Consider the following 25992-nt stretch of genomic DNA (forward strand, 5'->3'; position numbering starts at 1 on the left):
ACATAATTATCCTTCGTGTAAAATAATATGAATCTTCTGTTTATTTGGAGAAAGGTTTTATAAGATTTACAGGGTTTAGGATTTTGTATTTTGACAGGTTTAGGATTTTGTATGTGAAACAACTTCTTCGATAGGCTGATTATTAGGCTAATTTACTTTTCTTGGCAAAAAAAAAAAAAAAAAAAAAAAAGGAAACAGACAAACCGGCTATAGTAGCCGGTTGTATACTTTCTAAAAGGTGCCTTTCAAAACATGTGCTGTATAGGCTAAAACACAAAATAAAACAAAGTTAAAACAGCAACATAATTGAGCAATATAGCCTATATATCCTATACTATAAAGCAAGATGAAACATCATAAAGCAAACTATAATAAATGATCTATTATACAGACGGTCATTCTCGTTAAAAGTTCATGCACAACTCTTGACTCTTGTATGAAAGTGTGAAAGGCATTATCAAAGAGCGGGGTTATTTGAAGCGTCTATATGGACGCCAAGCCTGCACGCCTGAGGAGCGCTAAGCATCCCATCCCCATCTCCCTCCCACTGAGGGGTACCGCGGCAGCTGAGCCACATTGCTTTTTACTATTTTCCACCTTTGTGTTGCGATCGGCTTCCAGTCTGTTTCTCACACCCACCCTGGTCCCCCCCCCCCCCCCTCCTCTTTTTAGCATCTGAAAAGACCGCTGAGTGAGAATCGATGGCGCAGAGGCCCGCTTGACAGGACAATAAACCACAAAGACGGGGTGAGTTTTTTTTGTTGAATTGTGGAATTGCTCTAATGGTAGAATGATACGGGAATGCTCGGGGCGGGTGTGCGGGCTATGATATTTATACACAGACGTCTTTTGTTATTGCGATGAGATTTACAGCAGGCGTCAGCTCCCGTGGTCACCCCCTCTAAAAAAATAACAAGGAGCACCCATACAGCCCCCCTCCTCATCCAGCATCGTTTGGAACATTATTTTTAGATGAACATACATTCACCTTACCCATATATATTTGAGGACTAATGTATCGCCGTATTAATTCCCCGTTATTGAGACAGAGAATAGCCTAATACCATGCTCTTGCCGCCGCATGTTTTTGATGAGGGTCGTTTGCCTATATTTCATTGGGCGATGCGGCACCTTGAGGGTGTTAATGCGGTGGCTGCGTTGTAAACAAAAATATGTCAGTGGGATCGTTGAGGGGGGTTCGTCTTTTTAAGGGACCTCCCCTGAAAAATTGAGCGAGCGAGCGAGAGAGTAGGCCAATATTATAATTGGCTGCACTGTAGCGGAGCTTTTGCACATTCCTTTTTACTCCAGCCATGAGGAGAAGCACAGGAGGTAGCCATGACTTTACAACTGACTGAGGCGTTCACATTTGTGCCTATACCCCATGCGTGCTTTGCAATTGATAACCCATAACAATAGCTTCCTCTTCAGGCTACTGATACCCGGGCATCATCAATAGAAAAATTATGGTTGTCATTAAGTCTGGTGTATTTCCAAAAATCTCATCTATCCTGATTCTAAGCGTACACACCCTGCAGGAATGAAATTGATGAATCATATGCTATTATTGATCTCATCATGTCTCCCTAGTGGAATTGAAATGTGTTTTGGCTGGTGGTGATAACCTCATATGACCCCACAGACCGTGGGTTTGTAACGCCACCCCCCTCTCTCTTCACAGCCTTCCCACGCTGTGAGACACAGTGATGCCCCAGCAGCAGACAGAGAACCCACTGGCACCTGCCGTGCCCACCTCCAGCAGTTGAAACCCAGCCAAAACTTCCCATGAGGCCACCACGAGAACTCAGCCTGATCGCTCTGTATGGGGCCTCTCACATATGAAGTAGGTCCATAAATTGTTGTCCCCACTCCCAGAATGGCAGCCAGACCAAGAAACTCTGCAGCTTTTTTCATTTTCATTTTTAGGGGAGCTAGAGCTAGCCTCTCCAACAACAAACATTGGCTGATGATTGGCTGATCACCCTATAGCGATGATTTGATTGGCTGAGCGAAGTACATGAGTATTAAACTAAAGTGAGGGCAGAACAGTGAAGACAAAGTGAATGAGCACGGAATGTGATGTATGATGATGATGTATATATAGCGCCCCTCACTTCACACAAGTGTGATCTAAAAAAAACCCACTGGTGGTTGGCTAGTGTACTGTAGGTTTTCTCCTAGGTTTAATGTTTGTTTTTAGTTCAATGTTTGTTTTAAAAATTGACAATGAAGAGAAATTAATGTTTGTTTTGTCCCTATTAAGTAGACTGACAGACAGTAGACAAATAGACTGACCTGATGAAGATCTGTCAAGATCGAAACGTGCGGGCCCTACCTTCCATATTTGTCCCTAACACAAACATTAAATCCCATTAACAATAAAGAGAATTTAATTTGTTTTGACACTGTTTGTTTTACATCATCATTACATCACCTCGGCGATCCTTCCTCGATGTTGTATGATAAGAGCTCCCCCCACTGCACACAGGTGGTTTTTTGAGGGTATATACAGGTTTAATGTTTGTTTTAAAAACGCATTTAATGTTTGTTTTAAAAACGCCATTGACAATGAAGGGAAAATGTACATCATCTTGTCCCTAACACAAACATTAAATGCCATTAACAATAAAGAGAATTTAATGTTTGTTTTGTCACCGTTTGTTTTACATCACCATTACATCACCTAATCATAGCAACATGAGTTAGACTTTAATATATTAGCGCCCCTCACTTCACACGGGTGTGATTTTTATGATAGGCTTGCATAATCTCAATGTATTGTGATTTTACTATTTTAAGTGACCTCATCATTCCAATCACCTTGGTGGCCAGTCTTGTAAATGTGTGTACATACTAAATGGATCATTTATATTTTGCCATATGAGTGTGATGCCAACTGAAATGAAAATCATTTATTTTTGGTTATATACAGTAGTTTGATGAGGTGATGAAGTATAAATTAAGCTTAATTACACCTCCTTTAACACACAGCTGACATGGAGGATGATGATGGGACTTGTCTACTTGATGTACTGTGGTGAGTCTATGTTTAGCTGCTATGGTGTGTTACGTTTACCAATTACAGAGGATGTGTAAATGGTAATTGTATGTAGTCATGTTCTGCTTTAACCAGTTTAACCCTGTCTCTCTTTTGGACATTATAGGTGAAAGTTAGAACATTTTTGTGGCTAAGTGGTTAAAGCTCCATGGACAGAACACATGCAAATTAGAAAACGAAGATATTGGCTTAGCAATAGCTCAACCTCCTTCTCAACCAATACCAACAGTTCCCATGTGTAAAATAGTTGTGGACTATAAGTCAAAGTCTACATTAATATAATACACAGTTTCACTCTGTAGTGTCTGTGTAGAATAAGCCTATACTGTAAAATGACTTCAATAATTTATGTGTGAAATTGTCACCTGGACAATTTCCCAGGAGGGGCGAGATCAACTTTCGTAGAACATTGTACTTGGTAGTGAATAAAGTGATTCTGACTAACCTGTTCCCTATTCCCTCTGCACTCTGCAGTGACCCCCAGGCCCTGAATGACTTCCTTCATGGGACCAATGAGGTAACAAATATCTATATAATATGTCTGCAATAGAGAGGTCCTGAAATGAAGATCAGTTGATGCCTGAATGAATTTCTTGGGCTGGGCATGACATATTTATTGGGGGGTTGGGGGGGAGTTGATACTGTGAAACTGAATTACAGTGTAAAACAGCCTGGATTCCTCTTTATGCAAGGCCAAACATAAGAAAGCATATTTATTTTTATATTTTACCATGACTAGTATAAAAATCCACTGTGGTTTGGCTTCATATTATGTCACTGTATGCATGTGTGTGCATCATGACTATGTGAGCGCAAAGCTCAAAAGCGTTTGCTGTTTTTAAAACATCATAAGTATAACCTGACTTACTGTATCATGTCTTTGCAATCCAAAAGCTACCCGAATAGTTTGATTCCTCCATGGTGCCTCCGATTTGGCCAGGCGACCCAACAAACACAATTCATATAGAATCTGACAGGGGAGGGCATCTCTGTCACTGCACTAGCTATTACAGTTCGGTCAGGGAGCCTGTACAGCAGGAAGTGACATGTTCTTCTACACTTGTTAAGTGAAAATAAGTGGCTGGTGATGCCATGTGTATTGGAAGAGATACAGTGTTTGTCTACACCCTCCCCTCAAGTCCAACAAGCATGGTTTGACAGTGATGTGGGGGTTGGGGGGGAGGGGGGGGGGGGTGCTGTTACACTGTAAGCATTTATCTCCTTGACAATGTATGTGAAACTAAATCCAAGAGGCCAGTTGTGACTGGCTGCTCACACAGTCACAACTGAATGGTTCCATCACCACCATGTAAGCCCCAGTCTATAAAAAGCCAAAATTATTTTCCCACTGTTATGCCGCATGCATTTCACACTATGACTATGCACAGCAGCCTAATAGCCTGAACCGTTTCCTTCTACCAGCTACAGACAGAAGACCTGCTCATTAGCTCCTCCTCTGGGGAGCCTTCGCTCTTCACAGATGCCCCGGTGAGTGTCTGGATTCAACGGCAGCCAGCCAGCAGCATGACGTCAGCCATCACAACAACCATCACTGTTTACCCACGCATGAGAAAGGATTTTTCTTTTCCCTTTCTAGCCTGTAACCACAACCTGTTAACTAATTAGACAATGTCTTCCCTCTCTCCACTTTCTCTTTCTACTCGCCCTCTTTCCACCCTCTCTTTGATTCTTTCTCACCCCTCCCTGCCTACAGAGCCCTGAATCTCTGTTGGGAGATGACAGGGACTCTGGGGACACACCTCCCCCTGGTTGTGTGGACCTGTCATTCCTGGAGGAGGCCCTCTTGTCCTCGCCGGATGGAGGAGACGACCCACAGGTGGTGCAGGGAGGGCCCATGGAGCCAGGAGTTGAGAGAGAGGAGGAGGAAGCTGCAGCAGGAGGGCAGGAGGAGAAGGAGGAGGAGGAAGAGGAGGTGGCATGTGATATTCTCCAGCAAAGCTTGCAGGAGGCTGACATTACCGAGCAGACTATGGCTCTGGAGGCTGGTTTGACTCAGCCTGGAGATGGCCTGGCCCTCTACTCCCCGGGCCCTCTCCTATCTCCACCCACCATGCCTTTCCTGCCCAAATCCACAACCTTGCCTGTCACTCCCGCCTTTCCCAGGGACACCCAGGCTGCAGTGGAACCTCCCCAGCCCTCACTGCTGGCCGTGGGGCCCGGTTGCCCTTCACTTAAGCCTACCGCCCCTCCTCAGCTGATGGGTCTTTTGCCTGGAAACGTATTCCCTGCTCCTTCTCCAGAGACCACCTTTTCACTGAGTCCTGCTGCACAGAGCTCTAGTATGATCATCCACAAGGCTGTGCCCAGCATGACAGCCCGGCCGCTCATTAACCAGACACTGAGGGCAGCAACAGCAGCCACAGCAGCACCAGGCATCCTGTTCCAACGTGCTCCTCTTCACATCCAACCAAAGCTGCCCATCAGCATTCAGCCTAGATTGGTTCAAATTAGCCCCAAGCCTTTTGGGCAAAAACCCTCCCCTGGTCTGACATTTGTGTCTGGGACTGGCTCGCCAAATATTTTACTATCCTCCGCTCCCGGCCCTAAGGCTCCACCTCCACAGACTTCACAGCAAATCCCCAAACCTGTCAGCTTGCAGCTAGTCAACCAGGGCGGCTCCTTCGTGCTTCAGCCTCAGGGACTCTTCCAAGGTCAGAACCAGTTCCTTCTTCCAGGCCAGTCCCCTATGACGATCACCCAGCCTGCCGGCACAGCACATCCCCTGCTTACCACCCCCAACCACCAGGGAACGCCTGTCCACACCATGAGCCCTGCCACAGGGCAGCTGGTGGAAGGCTCTCAGATCCTAACTGTGCCCCACAGGCAGATCAACTTCAGCCCCGTTTTCACCACCCCTACAGGGCAGCTGGCACTCCGCCAGGCCACAGTTCTTTCAGGACCGCTGCACCTGCAATCGGCACCTACCGTCTTCCAGACCTACACCTCTGGCGGCCAGGGGAGCCACCGAGCCACCCTGGTTCAGGGCCCCTCCCTGGGGAACCACATCACATTGATCAACAGCTCTGGGGTGCTACCTCCAGATCTGACTTCTATCTCTATTGTTAATGGAACATCAGTGGTGCAGGGGCTGCCTTTTGCTGCCCAAGCACATGGACCTGGGGTTACTGAGGGACAGCTTAGCCTCCAGCAGGCCTCGGTGGTGCTGTTGCCTGACAGAGCCATTGCTGAAGAAAGGAGCATAGCAGAAGAAACCTTTCACCAACTTCCGCAGGTCAGATGGATTGATTTGTCAAGTGTTTAACTGTTTTAGCAGCTTCTTTAAACACTTTCAATGTTTCAATGTTTCAATAATTCACAGTAGAGTTTACTCTGAATTACAACATATTCATATTGGGGGAGGGGATCCCAAATTTAATCTGTCATCTTTTCCAATAGCCCTATGGCCATGTTCTCCAGCATGTGGTATCTGTGCAGCCCACAGCTACAGGGGGGCTTGAGTCTCCCTCACCACCTGTAGTGGCTGTCCTACAGGCTCAGCCCACCCCGGATGCTCCTCTGGTCCCTGACCCAGCTGTGGAGCTCCCTAAACTCCTGATGCCTCCAGTAGACATGACCCAAGTGGTGGAGGAGGTGACCCACTCCCTGACTCAGAACCAGGCCTTCATGCAGCATTTACAACAGGCAAGACAGACAAGGTCACATTCACATCGTCACTGTACTCCATGGGAACTGTGGGTTAGAACAAGACATATAACTAAATATATTCTCACAAATTCTACAGACATTATGCCAAAGTTTTTACAGTGACAATTTAAGATAATCTAATTACATAATCTAATACAATTGACCAACTAATAGTGATTGTATTGTAAATGTAACAGAAACTTTGTGCTTTCAACAAACGTTAATCCACATATGGTATGTGGTAAAATAGCTGGCTATGCAATAGTGATGGTTGTTTCTTTTCATACTTTTCCTTTCTGTTTTCTTTCAGCAAGCACTTACACCTTCTGAAGTCCTGGTGGGAGCTCTGCCAGTAGTGCCCATGGAATCCCTCACCTCACCTGCAGCCGATGAGAGGGAAGGCCTGCCACAGTCACACACAGTTATCAGTCAGGCGGACATCGTTACTGTAATCACAGACCAATGTGTGGAGGCGTCTCTGCTCGCCTCAGACCCCGCCTTGCTGTGCTCCTCCTCCCCTGCTCCTGTTCAGAGCAGTACCATAAGCACGGTGCCAGGTGGCTTCTCCCCATCAAATGGGAATACGGTTTCTGAATCAGAGAACGCAGTCCTGGTGCCCCAGACTCAGAACCAAGTCCAGCCCCAGGTTCAGCATCAGGAGGTGCAGGTCCCACAGGCCTTAGATGGCCACATTCAAGTTCCACAACCTTTACATCTCCATGTTCCACAGACCGCTGTCTCCCAGCCTCAGGACCAGGCCCATGTTGTGTCCCAGGGGCACCATCCAAACCAAGTTCCACACTTCTCCAAGCCTCAGGGCAAAATCCAGTCCCAGACACTCCATCAGTTCCAGATCCCACAAACTTCAGTTGCCCATGTTCAGGCCTCCATTCCCCAGATCCAGGTTCCACAGGCCCCAGTTCCCCAGTTCCTTCAGCATCATCCCCATGGCCAAGTAAAGCATACAGTCCATGTTCTGCAGACTTCAGCTTCGCATATCCCGGTCTCGGTTTCCGGGCCTCAGACCCAAGCTCGACCCCATCACCAGGTCCCAGTAGTCTTCAGCAGCCCGTCCCCCTTGCCTGTCAGTGTCATGGTGCCTCAGCAGCAGCCCGAATCTCTGGCTTTGACTAACAGTCTCTCCAACGAAGGGCAAGACCCTGCTGTCCAACAGCACACACAAAGCAGTGAGTCTGTGCTCAAAGATACATCTCAGTATGTTAAGACAATATATTACAAAGGATATTGGTTTAGATGCGATTGTGTCATTTCTTTTAACTCTTTATCCCTCATGCTGATGTTACCATAAATGGCATTCACCTTTGTCACTCCTCCATCATCATCATCATCAACATAATCACCATTACCACACATAACATCCTCTTTATCTCATCAACATTCTTATCGATCATGAACACATCAGAACCAACAGCTGCCTTGGCCATAGAGGGTAGAGCTTTTACTCTTGACATCCATCCACCCTGTCCTACGCCCCAACCCATCCAAGCTGACGTCCAGGTTCCCAGGGAGCATACACAGGTGCCTCCCATCCCCACAACAACTCAGCATAGTGACATCAAGGTGAGATAAATACTAAATATTCCACTGTTGGTTGCTTTGTGGGTCTAATTCTGATCAGGGATTTACATTTGAATTTATTTGACTACCACAATGCGATATTGCGGACGGCAGTGGCTCAGGGGTAGAGTGGCCGGTAGAGCAGCCGGATGGGAACCATGAGGTTCCCAGTTCGATCTTGGGCTCCCCCAGAGTTAGTGTTGAAGTGTCCTTGAGGAAGACTCTGAACCCCAAATTGGTCCTGATGTGCAGGTTGGAGCCTTGCATGGTTTCCTCTGCCATTGGTGTAAGAATGTGTGTGAATGGGTGAATGCAATGCACAATCTATCTACATTTACCATTTATATTGGAGGAGTACATGTGTATTTTTGTTAAACACTATTATTAATTTTTGAAAATGCACCAACCACATCCCTTGATCTTGTGTGCGTCCTTGTTCACTTGCCAGCTGCTAGGTCCTGGGGTGCAAGAAGCTAAAGAGAAGTTTTTGCCAGCTATGCGCAGGCACAGGTAAGAGTCCACAGTGTTTCACCCGGGTTTGTAGCGCCTACACGAACACAATTGACCCGTGTCCGGGGTAGGGAGTCCGGGAGGAGAGGGTGAAAAATCTCACTGCACATATTCCTACCGGCTGGGGCGGCCCCTGTAGGGTGTGTTAGGCAGGAGGCTCTATATCCTCTCGGTGGGGGCTCCTCACTGGCAGGTCAGTCAGTAGGATACAATGACAGTGACAACACAGCAATGTGTGTTGAGAGGAATCAACTCAATTGACATAACATTGGGGAGAAAAAAGTGGTAAAACGCTAAACTGAGTCATACAGTTTAGTTTTCTAGTTATATATATAATATCATAATCATTGCTGTCAGGAGGAAACCACCTAACTGAATTGAAGTTTATGATTTTTTTTGCCTAGGCCTATAAAATCAGTGCTATTGAACACCCTTTATGTCTGTGTGAACCAATGGAAAGTAGTAAAAAGTGCTTGGGACAAAACCACTTAACTCCATTGGACCCTCAAACTGTCTGCTAAAGCAACTAACTCCACCACCTCTCTAAGCTGATTACCACCTCTCCCCCTTTCATGCAAGTACCGGTAATTGACAATATATAAAGTCACAACACCAACTTTGATGAGGAAGTATTGCTTTGTTTTAAAAAACATAAGGTTTTCTTAATTTCCTGAAAATTTAACATTTTGGAGTTTTTGGACAGCAGAGATATCTTTTATTTCCACGATAATAATAATTAATTTGTAAATTATTATTGAGACTGTTTTCGCTCCTCTCTGTCCATCTGACAGTCTGAATCTCCGGCACCGCTAGACCGATTGGTGTGAAATCTTGAATGCTAGAGATGCATGGATCGTGATTAAAGCCGAAGATGTCACGGATACCTGTGGGCCGGGTAGATTTGGTTAATAAAACAATTACATATTAATAGCGTATTGATTGCACAGGTTCCAGCAGCAGTTGTATCTGGATCACAGAGCAGTCCAGAACCCCTCAACCTCTCCCTTCTCCACCTTGGACGATGCTGTGAGGCGTCTTCTGCCCTACCACACCTGTGCTGGTCACCTGCCCTCTGAAGGGGACTTCAGTTTGGGTCAGTGAGCAATGGTTAACCCTGTTACCCTATATATATATTATATGAGTGTGTGTGTGTGTGTGTGTGTGTGTGTGTGTGTGTGTGTGTGTGTGTGTGTGTGTGTGTGTGTGTGTGTGTGTGTGTGTGTGTGTGTCAGAGGCGTATCTACAATAAGGCGAGGGCAGTCCGCCTGTCCAAAAACATTTCTGGCCTGGCCAAAATCCATACAATGAGAAAAAAAAAAGAAGACAAAAAAAATTAGAACTATTAGTGGACAGCTGATTGGCCGTCGCGGTAGAGCGCGACCCTCAATCACCCATTGGAATGTAAATGCATGCATTTCAGCCTTTGTATACTACTCGTCTGGCATGTATATCTCTTTGAAAACCTTTAGTGCTACGATTGTGCGCGGGGAGACGACAATTTACACATCTTGCCTGTCCAAAATGTAATTCTTGCCTGCCCAAAATGTAATTCCTGGAAACGCCACTGGTGTGTGTGTGTGTGTGTGTGTGTGTGAGTGTGTGAGTGTGTGTGTGCGCATGCCACAGAGTGCTCCTTTCTAGTTGATACTAAAATGTTGTCAATGTGTCACACAGACATTAGTTTGCTAAGCCTAATGATAGACTTTTTTTCTGTCCATGAACAGTGGACCAGGAGTTTGACACCGTTTCTGGTTTCCTGCTGAAACGCACCAAGGACATGGTCAACAAATACAGGCAACTATTTATTGGAGAAGCCCAGGTGATATGCAACATACTGTACTGTACTACTGCTCTGTTTCTCTGACAATGTGTAAGAAACCGTATTTCGTATAGCCTCAGTCAAATCAATGTGTAAGAAAGTCTTATACTGTAGCCTCAGGCAACTCAATGTCAAACTTATTTATCTAATTGATGCTAGTAAGTAACTTAAGTACATTTTATTTATAAAGCACCTTTCGAAACAAAGTTACAACGTGCTGTACAGTGACACAATATAAAAACAATAAGGTTAAAACAAACATAGTAGTATAATAATGAAAAATATATAATCAATATACTCAAGGATAAAAACAGAAACAAAGCAAACAGACCTGTAGAAGAGATCAAGCGACAACATTAAACTGCTTTTAAAAATGTCAACTGACTTGGAATTTCTTAAAGGCAAAGGCAGGGCATTCCACAAAGGAGCAACCACTGCAAAGGCCCTACACCTTTTGTCTTCAACTTGGTCACCAGGATTTTTAGGAGACCTGAGAGGTCTCACATTATCCTTTGGTTAAAAGATCAAGAGTTTCCCCAACACTACAAGAAAAATAACAAATCCACAAAAGTTTAAAGAAACTCAGTGGCTAAGCCTGACATGGGACAAAAGCAGTAGCTCCTGTTTGAATACTCAATAACTTTACCATCGATGCGTCACAACACTTATGCACTTCATCCAATTAATTCCATGCTCAATAGAAAAATGGGAAATCAAAAATATAATTTAACGGAACGCCAAACAAAAGACCGCACCCGCACGCACCGCCAAAAAAATCTGAAATCCGTCTCACAAAAGACAAAAAAGGGAATCCCGAGCCAGGTTTCCCACCCCCGCCTCAGATTGGCCCCAATGTACCATACGTCTAACCTGACGCTGCCAGATCCAAGAAGCTTGCTACACAAATTTGTTTCACAGCTTATTGGGATCTGGGATCTCGGAAGCAAATTCGATGACGGGGCTGTTCCTTTTTTTCAAGATACTTGGTAGATGATTGGATGGGACCAGCTGTCTATCACCGTGTGGGCGTGCAAACACAACCAATCATATTGACGTGTCTATATAGCTTCACATCCGGTTTCGCACATATCCCGCCCTTAGCTCACGCTGATTGGTTCGGTACGGAACGGATCGGTGTTAGCTGAACTCCCTGAGAGATCCCAGATGGAAGCTGTGTTGGGGAACATGGTTACCCAATACCGCCCCCATCTGGCAGCGTCAGGTTACCATACGTCACAGGGAAAGCCCCAATTTACTTCAAGACCGGCTATCACAACCGTGCGCGCAACAACCAATAGGCTCTAGTAGCCGCTACTAGAACTTAGTTTAAAGTTGGAAAAATGTAATACTCACTTCTGGACCGAGCCACCATTTGTCATAGCTGGCTCTTGCTATGACAAATCATCAGGAGCAGGAGACAGTCGAAAAGTTGAACAATGTATGTTTATTAAATAATAGGCCTAGACATTAACTCAAATAACTGGAGGACAACACAACCGGGCAACAAATCCTATGAGGTGTGGAGTCAGTAATCAGTGGTGTGGTGGTGATGGATGTGTGGAACATGGTGTGATGTGTCTGTGGATGGAAAGAATAAGGTAAACATCAATAGTAGGACATGGCGGCAAGCAGGCAGTGGACAGCAGGTCTGCCTCCTCTGGATCTCCCCTCTCAACTGGCCGGAGCGTTGCATTTATAGCCTCTGGGAGACACCGGGCCCAGGTGCTCTCCCATTAGCCATCAGGCAAATGCCCTACCCAGGCTCACCTACAGGATGACAGTTAGGCAGGCATATACTACCCATATGTGTGGGGCATCACAGATATAAAGTGGGGCCAGTCCATGAAGTGCCTTAAAAGTGGTTAACAGGATAAAATCTACTTAGTGTTAGTCAGGATTCTGGCTGCAGTGTTCTGTACTAATTGGAGTCTGGATAATGAGGAGTGGCTCAGCGTTGTGTAGAGTCCTTTACAGTAATCAAGGCGGGAAGATACAAATGCATGCAGAATTATTTTCTAGGCTACACTTAGTCGGACCATGGTGTGCCGCAACATAAATAGCCAATCCGCTATTGGCATGGGACACTGTCGTACGATGAAGTATAACATCAGGCATTTGGGTTCATTCACTTTCAGCACAATCTAATAATCTATATGTAACCTTCATCAACTGAATTTACTGAAAGTATATGGTTATGTCCAATCCCTTGCAAGTATCTTGTTTTGTATCAGGACTTGAGTTAAATTAACATGCTTGTGTGTGAATATGCATTTAGGACTAGGAGGGATATGTGAAGAGACCAGTTTCAGTTTATAAATTAACCAGTAGTAATATTCTTCATCACCATTCTTGTTACATTACAGCAAGAGAGTCCATCAGCAGAGATGGTGATGCTAGAGCGTCTGTTCCTCCAGGCTGAAAGGTTTGCTCTGGGGGAGGACAGACGGAGAGCCCGCCGAGACCCAGGTCAGTGACAAGCTGTGGGCAAAGCTAATGTGCTGCCAGGATTAAAAGCACATTTGGGCTTTTAATCCTTGTAGCACGTTACTTGCACCTACACAACGTACAATTTGTAGTGTAATATCTATTGTTTTAACTGACAAAGCACTAAATCTGTGACGCCATACTGTAGCTACACAATTTCTATGTTTGTGAAAAAATATTCCATATCCCATTGTGGCAACACATTTTAATCAATGGGAAAGTTTTGCCTTTGATACTGTGGAAGGCCTTCATAAAATTCTCCCTCATACATATATATGTAGCAAAATGAAATGAACATCCAAACAACAAACAGTATAGTTGGTGTTGTTACATTCTTGTAAGGACATCCTGAATGAGAGCGTTTTCATTAACTGTGCTTACAGTTTTCATCCAAGGCTAATACTTTGTTGGAATGAGGCCATGGCAAAGTAAAGAGCTAATTTAGTCATTTGTTCTATGCATGAGCAGAGCACAATTGGAGGAAAGCTCTCCCTTAATCTGAATGATATGAATGACATAAGAGATTATAAAATTAAAGTTTGACATTGTATATACATTTTCAGTTTTCTCAAAAAGGGGATCCTTGAAATACATTTTGAGAACCAGACCTTGATTAGTTTTTACTTATTCCACAGAGCTGTTCATGATGGCCCTGGCTCCCAGTTCAGCGTCTTCCTCTCACACCTCCACTGCCTCCTCCTGCACCTATTCCTCAGTCAGCCCTTCCTCTCCCCCAGCCTGGACGAGGGTCTCCGACAGGCCCCCGGGCCTCAAGACGTACTGCTCCAGCTCCAGGGGGGCCCTACGGCTAACCATCAAGCAAGAGTCTGGTGGCTCCCGCAAGGTGGTTCACAACTCAGCCTGCGAAGCATCGGGCCATAAGAGAGACCATGCAGGGCAGCTGACCAATGGTAATGGTGGAGAGGCTGTAAATGAGCGGATGTCTTCTCAGGTGGGCAATGGAGCACCTTCATGTCCTCAGCACAGTGAGGAGATATTCAATGGTATTCTACTATCTGCTAAAGCAGCCGTCAAAGTCCTGCCCTGTGATAGGACCGCCGAAGCACCAATCACGGTGCTAAGTTGTAAAACAACACCCCCGATCCCTATTTCTATGCCAGAGCCACAGGTTGTCTGCTTCGACCTGCCTCTTTCCAGAGATGTCAGTGGCCCAAAACTGAAACGCTACAAGGCTGATTCGCGGTGTTCCAGCCCATCAGCCCCACAGCCACCTGTTCAAGAAGACAACATGCTCAGTGAACATCTACAGAGTGCTATCGATAGCATTCTGGAGCTGCAGCGCCTGCAGGGTCCCAACATGGCTACACAGACTCCACCCATGGGCCCCGTGGTTGGGGGGCCTCGCACCGGACCGGGCTGTCACCAGCATCTTGGTGGGGCGTCAGTGAGGTAATATCCAGAGACAGATTATCTCTAGTGTCCATTCGTAATGACATACTGCTGTCTGTCAGCAGACTACGTTGTTACGCTTCATGCACGGAAGTATGACAGAAGAAGCAAGGCAATGCTTCCTGATAAGCATGGACGTTTGACAAACCTGTCATCTGCTCCCAAGAACCAAAACGGAAAAGGTTTGAGTCGTTTAAAAGAGATTATATTCTGTGGGCATCTGAGGTCCCCTTCAAGGGAACAGATAGTGTCAGGACAGAAAGGAGGTATAGGAAAATGAAAAGAGGCACTAAAAGTGATGCATACCAGACAAACAGCACTATTTATCTATTAGTCCCATAGATGTTAGATACTTCATTTTGATGTACATGTTTGTGGAGAAAAAATATATTTGAATAGGAGCTATACTGTTTCAGTGGTAGTTTTAAAGTCATTCTGAGGTTTACGACACACACACTGGTGTTACCTTCATCAGCATATAGTATATAAGTAATAGTAAGGACAAATGGTACATGTGGAGTAGACTGAGATTATTCAATAGTTTTCTATAAGATTCCTTTCAAAATGTGAAACCTTTCCTTTGCATAGTGCCATGCTTCCAGGGTATTTATTTTGATAATCTGTGCCAATGGGTTTTAAGATGCATTGAGTTGCATTGGTCCATTTGAGAAAGGCAAGCAAGGTTGTGTACATTTTCTGCAAACGTATGAATGGATTGGATAATGTCTGAATTTCCTTAATTTGACCGTGTGTGCCTGGGTTTGAGGCTACCGTTTGTTTGAGATTGAGCATCTCATTGCTTTTGTGAAACTTTGCATTCTGTGTCTGGACAGCAACATGAAATCTGGCAGGCTGCATCTTTGCTTATCAAACAAACCCCAAAGAATTGGCAACCTGCTACATCCTGAATACACCAGCAAAATAAACATTACATGTTGTGTCTCTTACCCATTACATGTCATTGATCTGAGCCTGTCCAGATAAAGAGAACAAAATAATTACAAAAAAGAATAACCCAAAAGATTGACAATGATTCAACAACAATGTTTTATCACCCATGCTGGAGTCTGACTGAGATATATTTATAGTATTTCTGTCTGCCTTCAAAGACAACAGCAGTTCCCATATGTATTAAGATGCAAGCAATAATAAGGAGATAGGGTTGTTAGGAGTGGTGGTGCAGTAGAAGGGGAGATCTTTGCCTGTCCTGCTTAATGTTGTCCAGCATAGACCATACATCTTGAAGAAATATCTGGTGGGATTAGGCTACCTTTACATTTCTAGGACCCAAGACAACATTCCGCATATTTAATATTTATTGAATAATAAAATGTATATATCATCTTTGCGTAACCCTGGCAGCTCAGAGCCCTTGGATTCTCCTTAACATTTCATGGTTAAATGCACAAGTGTGCACACTATATTTGAACTCTTTGACTGCCATGCATTTTTTTGAAATTAGGTTTTAACAGATTTTAAGGACTAAGCGTCTTGTAATTTAGATTAACCGGTGTGGGAATTTCTTTAGCAGAAGTGTGTTTTTCCTTGACAGCAGCATTAGAGCTTCTCTTCTTGCACCATGTCACAGCCTACCAAAAAACTTTAATAGTCAGCTTCGCAACCACATGTTGCGGTTGTTTTGTTTTTAATCATTTGCTTTTTGTTCATTGTACTTATAGGTGAAGTTTGTTTTGTTTTCCCAAGCCACAGTAATGTGATAATTTGCAACATTTTATGTTAATGTGACAATCTTTATATTGTTGTGTGTATAAATTATTTTCACTAAATGTTTGTAACCTGTCCACAAGAGAACACGGAAGGCCATAACAATACCATGATTTGTTTCATGCTCCCTTAAGAAACGTTAATGTAAGTCCTTCTAGAAGCTCAATAATGTCATTTTATTTATTTATGAATTTTAAATCTGCTTCAAAATATTTTGTTTGAAATGTAGTTGTGGGTCAATGTTTGACAACTAATTAGAAATTATTCTTAGTATATGCCTTATTTTAATTGAGTGTACATTTAAGGAAACGAGTGGATACTGCAAAGCAGCGTGACTAATTGAAGATAACGTTTTCTAATGAAGTGTTTCATTCCAAAATGAGATATACCATTTTAAAATCACAGCTAGATTCTCTTGAAACGATTGAACATGTACCGTAAAGTACATACTTTAAAAAAAAAGGACCACAACTTAAAGTCTAGGTTGAATAGATTACTTTTTACAGAAGGGATCCTCTATTTTGTAAAGCTATTTAAAGTTCAGGTAATTCTTTTTATCTCTACCAAAATGAATATGTAAACAATATTTTGGTATAAAATTCTTCAGACATTGTAACATTTAATCTGATTGTAACTATACTTTCAAAATGTGACATTTCAAACTGTCCATCTAGAAATACTTTGAGAGATCAGGTGTTATATGAAAAAGGCCTTCCTTTCTTGAATTGCAATTTGTCTTTCTTTTTTTAAATACGTTTTTGTAGTTAAAAAGAAAAAAAAAAGTCTTCAGCTGGAATGAACAAAAGGAGTTGTTATAATATGCAGTAATTTAGCATTGAGAATTGTTGAAACCCCAGCAGCCAGAGTGGATACACTATCAGAATCCTGCCCAGAATCAGCTCCACATTAATCTACAGCATAGTTGAGAGCCAAATGAACAGAAAAATCTAATGTTGAAGTGTGCATCCACCCCAAGCGGGGTTTAAGGTCTAATGCAGTAAAGATGTCAGAGCACAGGGGGGGGGGGGGGGGGGGGATTTGCACCCCTTGTCAACGCATGCTTCGTTAAAAAAATAACTTAAATGGATTTTTAGGTTGTTATTCTGAGAAATTTCTCTCAAGACACATGCACCCTTGTCTTAATGCAAATCCTGAATGTTCAAGGCCAATGAAAATGCAATCCATCATCATACAGTTTACAACCTAGAAATACATTTGATTAAAGTTCCCTTTACTGAAGCAGACTCATGTGCCATTATCATTTCCATGTCTGCAGTGTGAAACATGATCATGATCATTATTGAATACATGCCCATACAGAAGTCACATCAGCATGTTGAGCCATTTTGCATCATTTGTTTAAAATGTTTAGTTTCTGACTGGACTGTGAAACCAGGGGAGGCCATGTTTGTAATCTACTTCAACTTCGGAAACCATTTGTCTAACAGATTGTTCTGATGCCAAAATCAAGAGGCCTTAATTCAGCAAAACTAGATTGTAAACTAGAGAGAAAAACATAATCCAAGTAAACACTCCTTTGACCCGAATGTCATGAGTGATTCATATATAAAATGTTAACTAAACACTTTTGTACTCATTTTTACAGACTATTTATTAAACTGTGATTTTGTAAGAAATAAAGAAAACTGAAAATGTTTTGTAGTCATTGTTGTTGGCACACACACACACACACACACACACACACACACACACTCTCCACAATAATGGATTCCATACATTTGCGCTGGAGAATACAAATAACTTTATTTTAATTAAAGGGAAAAAACCAACGAGGGGTTTGATCAAGACAAATAACATAAATCTGCTGGTTGACCATTTAAATTTTAGTATAAATAAAGCAGCCATGCTCAAAACATGAATAAATGATGCACTGCAAAAGAGGGTTTTGGTTATAAGGCCATTGTCATAATTCAGCTACTTTTTGAAGACAATGAATTGGCACATTATCTTATTGTCAAATTCAAGTAAAGACAGTTAAGCTTACGACATGGTAAAACATCTAAAATAGTTGGAATGGTGCTAGTAAAAAAAAAAAAAAAGAAGCAATGAGCTCATGTTCTGATTCTGTGTCACGTCTCGTTAGGGGATTAAGAGGCACACTAAAACACGTGCCATTGAGGTGTCCTAACTGAAGAGGGGATCAGATGCAAGACATGTTGACCTCACGTTCTGGGTTTTTAACTTTCCATTCATTTTACATTTCTCAGCCTAGCTTTCTCTCCACTTCCAAATAAATACTGATGGATGATAATCAGACTTTAATTCATATCACAGGAGGGGTTTCTCAGAAGCCTTTTTGAGTCCAAGTTCAACTTTTAAATATAGGAAGCGGGGATGAACTGAACTCTTCAAACTTCAAGACCTTTGTAAACCCAAATCCTGATCTCATAAGACAAACTGAATTATCAGTAGTGTAAAATACATTTTCTCTGCAAAGCAAACAAATTCATAACGGTTAGGGCTGCAAGTCTGCACAGGGAACTATAAATAGTTTAAATACATTTTGGGAGAAATTCCAGAGCTGGCTGCAGCAAATTCTAAAATAATCTTATTCTATAACCTTTGGATTTTTTTTCCTTTTTTTTTTTTTAAATACAAAAATAAGTGTTCATGTAAAGTTAGTGGCTGGCGTTCCTCTTCCTCTCCTTGTTATAGTGTTTTGGTAGCCAGGCATTAGCCAGACTGATAACATGGAGCAACATGCAAGTGAATCCACATTATCAGTCTGACTAATGCCAGGCTAGGGTTTTGGGCCAGCTGGTCTCTGGGTCAAGTTCATTCAGACACCAGGGTGGTAGACTAGAGTTCATTCAGACACTGGGATGGTAGACTAGAGTTCGTTCAGACAGAGTTATATTTGTGTGTGCATCCTTTTGGACGAGTCAAAATTCAAAATGTCCTCAACCTGGCTAACATGTTGTCTTTCCCATCCTGTGCCAGCCGGGGCAGTTGTTGGTTCAATTGAGATGGATAGGGAGGTTCTCTCCGTACTTTAACAGGAACTTGCTGTGGTTGTGGTATACAGACCAAAGGGGGGGCAAGTGACGGGGCTTCATGTATGTGAGGAAATGTTGTCGCCAGCGGCGTTCCAGCTCCATCAGGCCTCGCAGGCCTTTCTCTGCATTGGCACACACCACCTTCAGCCCATGGGGTATGTAGGCCTCATTGAAAATCCTTTTGATGTAGGGACAGAAAAAAGCCACATAAGATTAACTGTGTCTGCATGAGTGTTTAACAATTCTTTTACCCTAACCTAGCAGATCTATACATTTACCATGAGAAATGTATACACTTGCCCCTACTGGAAATGTAGAGCTTCTGTTAATAGTGTGGACCGGGTCCAGCTGGGTCTCACCTGGTCTCAAGGCCTGAAGCCGTCTGCAGCGCATGTGGACTTAGTGGCGCATTCCACTCATCACTCTGCACACTTTCTGCCTCCGACTCAACATCGCAATAAAACCCTCTAACGACAGCCTCCAGTTCCTCGCGTCGGTTGTCCGGCAGGCTGTCCCTGGCAGTGAGAAGGGCCCGAGCAGCCGAGCGCACGCGCCGCCGGTCTGAGTTCTCCAGCACGCGCACTCCCTCCTCGCACCCCTGGGGGGCGCCGTACTCCTCGGCCAGCTGTTGCTTGAGCATGTTGTCATGGACGTTGGAGGCAGCATGGCAGGCGGTGCACAGCAGCAGGATGTCATGGGAGTTGTGGTCCTTCATCTCGTTGGGGAAATGACGCCTGTACTCATGTGGCACAATGTTTTTCCTATAGGACAAGTAACACAATAAAGAGATTCAATCAATTGGGATTATGCGTCTGGTGGATTTAAGCGCTTGTGGAAATAAGTGATAAAACAATTTTTTTAAATGACTCACTCGACTTGAACACCTATAGCAGGGGTGGGCAAGCATGTTGTTTAGATCGATCAATGCCAAAGGACTTTTTTGATCAGAGCAATTTGAAAACTCTGACAAAAATATTCCCTCATACCGCCAGCTGTCCAATTACACCAGCATATCAATGGTCTAAGTGTTATCCATTTAGTTCCAGGCTACGCATAGAGACGCATCGAGTATCAGTTCAGGAAGAGACACCATGATAAAAATATATAGATTCCTCATTGGCCGCTCCAGTTCGTTGGATGCGTGTCGACGGGAGGGTGGAAGAATTTACACTGGGAGAGGAAGTACGCCGGAAGAGTCATGCCTGAAGAAGACCGAAAGCTTGCCAAAAATAAACTGATTGTGCGCAGATCTGAGTGTGCGGAGCTTCCCTTTATTTTTCCTAATACTCCTTTTGTGGCTCCAGCACCTCTCTAAAGTTTTTTTCAGCAGATGAGCGGTGGTTCCTTTTCTATCTTTCTTTTTAATAACTCCCATCATTAAAAGCACTCAAATAAAAAATGCAGCACTAGTAAGTAACTATTTCTTCAAGGCATATATGATATGCCAATGAGTATAAGTATCTTACACGTGCAGTTTAAAGATGGAGTGCTGTGAATTTTGTACTCCCATCTATGAGTTCACATTACTCTAATAGACCCCCAGGTGTGGTTAGAATTTTTAAATAAGTCTTCCCTGTGTATTTTTGGTTATAATCAATATCATCCCAATCCACAATATCATTCCCCCCCCCCCCCTTTCTCCTAGTATAATCATAGTACCTGATCATGTTTTAGGAGGGGCCCAGATGGGCACCAGTCTAGTAGTATAATGATATATTATTAAACAAGGGTTGCATTAGTCTAATTAGCAGCCTACAATAAGACATAAAAGCAGTGGCGGTTTTCACTTGTCTGGTGCTGGCCATGCAAATCTCATGCAAGAATAGGTTGCCCAGCCCAGAACTATAGCATACATAAAATGTTTAATTTGGGAAAAAAGAAAATTGAAACTAACCTAATGTACGAATCAGCTTTGCCACACACAACGCAGAGATTCTCCTTGGCTGTGAGATAGTAATCCTGATGAGAATCAGGACGTCCCGAGGGTTCAAACAGCAACCGTACTATGAATGGGTCTTCACTTTGGAGCTCTGGATCACAACGACACAAGAAATACATTCACGGTACATTTTGGCTATTAGTTCATTTACAATGAGTGCAACATAAATACAAAAAAAGACATCATAAAGATAGTCATTTTGTTTCGGGAAGGTTCCCTGAAATGAAGAAATTCTAAACTAATTATTTCATACTGCCACAGAAGAACACTCGTGTTCTGGAAGCTAAAACTCGCCCACCATGCCTCGCATAGATTTTGGCGAGGCTATAGACTTGAGCCAGTGTGTACTGTACACTACAGCCAAGCAGTGTGTACTGTACACTACAGCCAAGCAGTGTGTACTGTACTGTACACTACAGCCAGCACTTGAACCGATGGTCAATTTACTTGGATATCATGACTCACGAGTGACGACAACCACTGTGTGGAGTTTTGTGACATCTTTCTAATCTACACCAATCTCACAGTGCACCCACACTTTCCAAGTGGAGTAAAGGCAGATTTTAATTTCTGAACTCACCCCCCCCCCCCACCCCCACAAATTAATGCAGAATCGAATACCGTAATATTGTCACCAGTTACGCTATGTGAAGAAACTTGTCGGATTATCCAATTTCAGTTAAGTTACAGCATATCCGCTTTAGACCACATCAGAAAACTGCGAAAGGAGTAGTCTAGTGACTCTAGCCTAATGATTTGGTGCATCTATAAAGCAGGCGTCTAGCGGCTAGACTCTAGCCTAATGTTCTGGTGCATCTATAAAAGGATCAGAAAGAATGCCTCGTATCTGCTAATCTAGGAAGCTCTCCGTGGTTTTGACCTGATGGATATACTAAGCTCTTCATTTCTGACTTAAACATGCCTCTCGGCCCAGGCCGTAGCGTAACGGTCTGGGCACCGGACTGGTAATCCAGTCGCAGTGTGCCGCGGGTTCGACTCCCGGACCCGACACGGCCTTTACTGCATGTCATCCCCCCATCTCTCTCCCGTTTCCTGTCAGCCTACTGTCTGTCCCTTCAAAAATCAATAAAAAAGGCGTAAGCCGCAAAAAAAAAAATCTAAAAAAAAAAAAAAAAAAAAAAAAAAAACATTCCTCTCGTTCAAAATATGAACACGAGGGATTATTCAGTGGCTTTATCGTAATGATAGCGAGGTAAGCAAGCAAAAATATTCCTCCTGGTTTTTGTCCGGAACGGAAGGGGGGCTTACAGAGTAAAATCTGCCATATCTGCGCGGCACCCCGGGCTGTTATTTTGAAAGAAATCCCGGCGCCGATTGTATTAAGGAAAACAGGAACAAACAGTTCTAATTGGAATTAAACAAAAATGGCAAAATATTATTATAAAGTTACATCATTTAAGATGAGTTTTACTTTGAATTCATGTAGGTTCTCTAGCGTACCTCCTATTCCTTTGGACAGGTACCACATAGCTTTCTTTTTGTCACAGGTACACAGTGGCTGGCCGTCTGGGGCATGTAGGAAGCAGTTGTCATACAGAGGCGATTTCCTGTTCAGAAGCACAGAAGAGTAAAAGTGGGTACTCAAATAGATATTGATCACATTTTTATTTGTCAGATATCAGTTTCTTTTACTTTCAAACTGATTTCAGTTTTATTTATTTTGTTTCCTGGTCCATCTAGCCCTCCAGAAATCCTGGACTGAGAGGGCTCATCATTTTAACCATCATTATAGGTCTTGCCAATAGATCACTCGTCATTTAAATTTTATGTCACACAAACACAAGATAGCAGACACAAAAAAAAAAAAAAGATTTTGTCCACACAGCAATGCAAACAGCGTTTTTATCTTATCTTTACTGTAGCTTTCCTAAAGTCAGTTTTCCCTGTGGATGAAAAGCCCAAATGCATAGAAATAGCTGTTTAACAAAAAATATATAATTATATATGCAGTATATATATATATAGTGTAATATAGTGTGGTCAACTCTCTCACCTGGCAGAATAGCCTGGCTTTTTCTTATTGTTTTTACGAGGGTCTGGGACTTGCTGATCTCCAGATTCTGGGCTATCACAAGGTGGTTTTCTGAGTCTCTGTCTCCGCTCTCCAACTGCGGTTTTCCCCTCTACTGTCCGTTGTCTGAAGGGCACATCAATCAGGCCCTGGCAGCAGGCAGCCAGCTGAGAGTAGGTACACCCAGTAGTTGCTGGGGAGCTGGCTCCAGGGTTAAGGCCCAGGAGATGGAAGAAGATGGCGATGGAGACCTGGGAATCTCTGGCTGCATATGTCATCTAGAGTCACAATGAAAATCATATATTACTGGCCGATTATAAAAAAAAACAACTTCTAAGCCATATTGAATGGGTCAACTATAAACTCGTTAGATGGGAACATAAATGAACAGGATGCATTTTGAGCATCCTGTGTTACAATACCAATGGAACAGCAAAACACCTGCTCCAGGGTCAGCTGGTCAGCCTCCCAGTCACTGCATCGCAACTTCAGGGATTTGTCAAGAGACACATTCAACACATCTGCAGCCAGCGACTGCAGACTGAGGCCATTATTCAATGCAACTTGCCTGCAAATGGGAAGACAGGGGTTAATGAAACAAAAGACAGGCATGAAAATCCTTTAAGAGTGAGGAGACTCCCCGACACCTGAAATGAGTCACAACAGTGCTGTACCCCTGTCTTAAGGCAAGGTAGCGCAGGTCGACCTTCCCCCCTAATGACAGGCCATATTCCTGGGTCAGACGCTTCCCGTCTTCATAGCAGCCCACGCCAACCTTCAGGATATGGGGGTCGCGGAGGACTTCAATCAGGCTGAGTGGGAAGGACTGCTGGCCACCACGGAAGGACACCAGCCTCACCAGTATACAAAGGCCCGAGTAGGATGCAATCTGCAGCAGGGAGACTGCAGATACTCTGCCGTTTACTGAAACCTAGTGCAGGAAAACAAAACGATTAATAAAAATGACACATTTTGAGGAAGATGAGTAGGTTAATGATTCGCACAGGTCAGATAACAGCTTATAAAACTGCCAACTAGCAAAAAACAGAAGAAAATTTGAAATTAAAACAAAAAAAGCATTTTACTGAAGAATGTCTTACGGCCATTACGGCGTTGTGCTTTACCCATTCACAGTCGAGGCCGAGGACAGGGAAGAGGGACAGTTCCTTTTGCAGCGAGGGCCACAGATGGTCCCACTGTTCTTCAGAGCTCACAATCACTGGCTTCACCCCCAGCAGCTGCTCAGGAGACGGCAGCCAAACAGAAGGAGACAGTTGAGCAGTTGCGGTTTGACAACTAACAGCTTCAATTTCCTTTTCAATGCAATGTAGTGTTGGAGTAGGCCGACAATCCAAGGCCTTAAGTTCTTTTTTGACAGGAGTTGATGATGACACAGGTTGTTGAGCTACAATTTGTGCAGACAGACACTCCACAGTGGTAACTTCTTCTTTGACAGGACACGAAGCAGGTTGAGCTAAGGTTTTTGTAGACTGGCACTCCACAGTCGTAACTTCTTCTTTGACGGGACGAACAAGTTGAGCTACCTCCTGAACGGGAGGCAGCTTCTTTCTCTGCGTCCGAAACACCCGCCATAATATGAGCCCTCCCAAAGAGGCTCCTATCATTGTTGTTAGAATGGTGGTTAGGGACCCTCGTGGTGTCATCACAGCTTTTAGTGGCATTCGTCTCCTTTAGCAGGATGAAAAATTGCAAACCTAGAATGGTAACACAGTTGTAGTTGCCATTGGTGGCCAGATCAACATGCGATGAGCCCTACAATTAATGAACACCAAAATGCTACCTTTTGCCTCGTCGTCAATGGGCTCCTTTGCCACTCTGGTTCTGCATCCCCCTGTAAACCATTACACTCGGTCAGCACTGCGCACACACGGTCTTTTTTGATTAACATCAAAGCATTGTAACTGTTAAAAGAATAAAGGAAAAACAGCGCCCTCTTTTCCTTTGAACTTGACGCAAGTCAACAGTGTCTCGAGACTATACCTCCATACAAACCCAACGAGGGGTACTCATCTATTTACGTTGGCATTTAAGGCTGCTAACGTTAGCCAGTAACAGTAGGTAGTAAGACCGTTTAAAACCAGCAACGCTGGAGCTGGAGGACAAAACGCACAGACTTAATTCCATCCCGTCATCTATTTCGTTGTCAGTTGGACGTGTGCCAACTTCCATGTAACGTCGATATACGAGGTTCTATTGCTGCACGCACTCACTGAGGTTAAGCTAGGCTAACTAACAAGCTGTAGGGAGTTCAGAGTCCAGACAGAATACGCAATAACGAAGGTTTGGTTTACACTGTCTGAGGAACACTGACACCTCTGGAAAAACAGACACACTTCTGTTATTCGTTGTATATTTCACACCTTACCTTTGCGTTTCACAGCACCTTAGTGACTGGCTGCTGCTTGTCCTCCCAGCCAGCTCTTCCGGGCTGTATTTATAATGATGATGGGATATGGGCAGCTAGCGCCGCCAGTGGATGGATGGATGTATGGATTGTTCTTAGCTCTGGGACCAGAGCTAGAACATAAGTTGTTACTTATGTTATGTTCATAACATAAGTAAGTAGACATGTTATATATAATCATCCTCTGACAGGCCATGCAGATTTACTGCAGTGAGCAACTTTGTTCCACAGGCCTGCCCTATAGTTATATTTCATACTATATAACTATATTTAGGCTATACTGTATATGTGTATGTTTGCTTTTGTATCATGATGTCCACATGCAATAC

The 25992-nt window shown here is 43.6% G+C and overlaps 2 protein-coding genes across 7 annotated transcripts; one reads left to right on the plus strand and one right to left on the minus strand.

The window, feature by feature from the left end:
- Positions 1-1711: 1711 nt before the first annotated feature.
- LOC310877729 (BRD4-interacting chromatin-remodeling complex-associated protein) lies at positions 1712-14529 on the plus strand (the record flags this gene model as incomplete). The annotated part of the gene is made up of 13 exons (XM_083791678.1): positions 1712-1843; positions 2992-3037; positions 3533-3575; positions 4481-4546; positions 4773-6311; positions 6476-6721; positions 7035-7911; positions 8148-8305; positions 8751-8812; positions 9760-9905; positions 10537-10631; positions 12995-13097; positions 13751-14529. The coding sequence occupies exons 2-13, from the start codon at positions 2997-2999 to the stop codon at positions 14527-14529; spliced, it is 4155 nt and encodes a 1384-aa protein (XP_083647804.1). The 5' UTR covers positions 1712-1843; positions 2992-2996.
- Positions 14530-18049: 3520 nt separating this feature from the next.
- exd2 (exonuclease 3'-5' domain containing 2) lies at positions 18050-25674 on the minus strand. Of its 6 annotated transcripts, none has more exons than XM_083791416.1 (10): positions 25638-25674; positions 25040-25116; positions 24363-24953; positions 23913-24169; positions 23680-23806; positions 23221-23516; positions 22668-22774; positions 21162-21297; positions 19627-20028; positions 18050-19445 (listed from the first exon to the last, which is right to left on the minus strand). In XM_083791416.1, exons 3-10 carry the CDS (start codon positions 24918-24920, stop codon positions 19229-19231), a joined length of 2100 nt encoding a protein of 699 aa, XP_083647542.1. In that variant the 5' UTR covers positions 24921-24953; positions 25040-25116; positions 25638-25674; the 3' UTR covers positions 18050-19228. The 6 variants fall into 6 exon arrangements, with proteins under 6 accessions (XP_083647542.1, XP_083647541.1, XP_083647538.1 ...); XM_083791415.1 differs by having other exon boundaries at positions 24339-24953; XM_083791412.1 differs by having other exon boundaries at positions 24324-24953.
- Between the last annotated feature and the right edge of the window lie 318 nt (positions 25675-25992).

This window comes from Protomyctophum parallelum, assembly GCF_964188405.1.
Source record: "Protomyctophum parallelum genome assembly, chromosome: 20".
NCBI classification, from domain to species: domain Eukaryota; kingdom Metazoa; phylum Chordata; class Actinopteri; order Myctophiformes; family Myctophidae; genus Protomyctophum; species Protomyctophum parallelum.

What these genes read in the sequence shown, in the direction of transcription:
- exd2 (XM_083791412.1), bottom strand. Translation starts at nt 24,920, where the DNA reads ATGCCACTAAAAGCTGTGATGACACCACGAGGGTCCCTAACCACCATT. An exon ending in AAGCCAGGCTATTCTGCCAG is followed by an intron (nt 22,775 to 23,220) that starts GTGAGAGAGTTG and finishes GCTTCTGAACAG; the next exon opens with GAAATCGCCTCTGTATGACA. An exon ending in AAAGCTGATTCGTACATTAG is followed by an intron (nt 20,029 to 21,161) that starts GTTAGTTTCAAT and finishes CTTGTCCTATAG; the next exon opens with GAAAAACATTGTGCCACATG.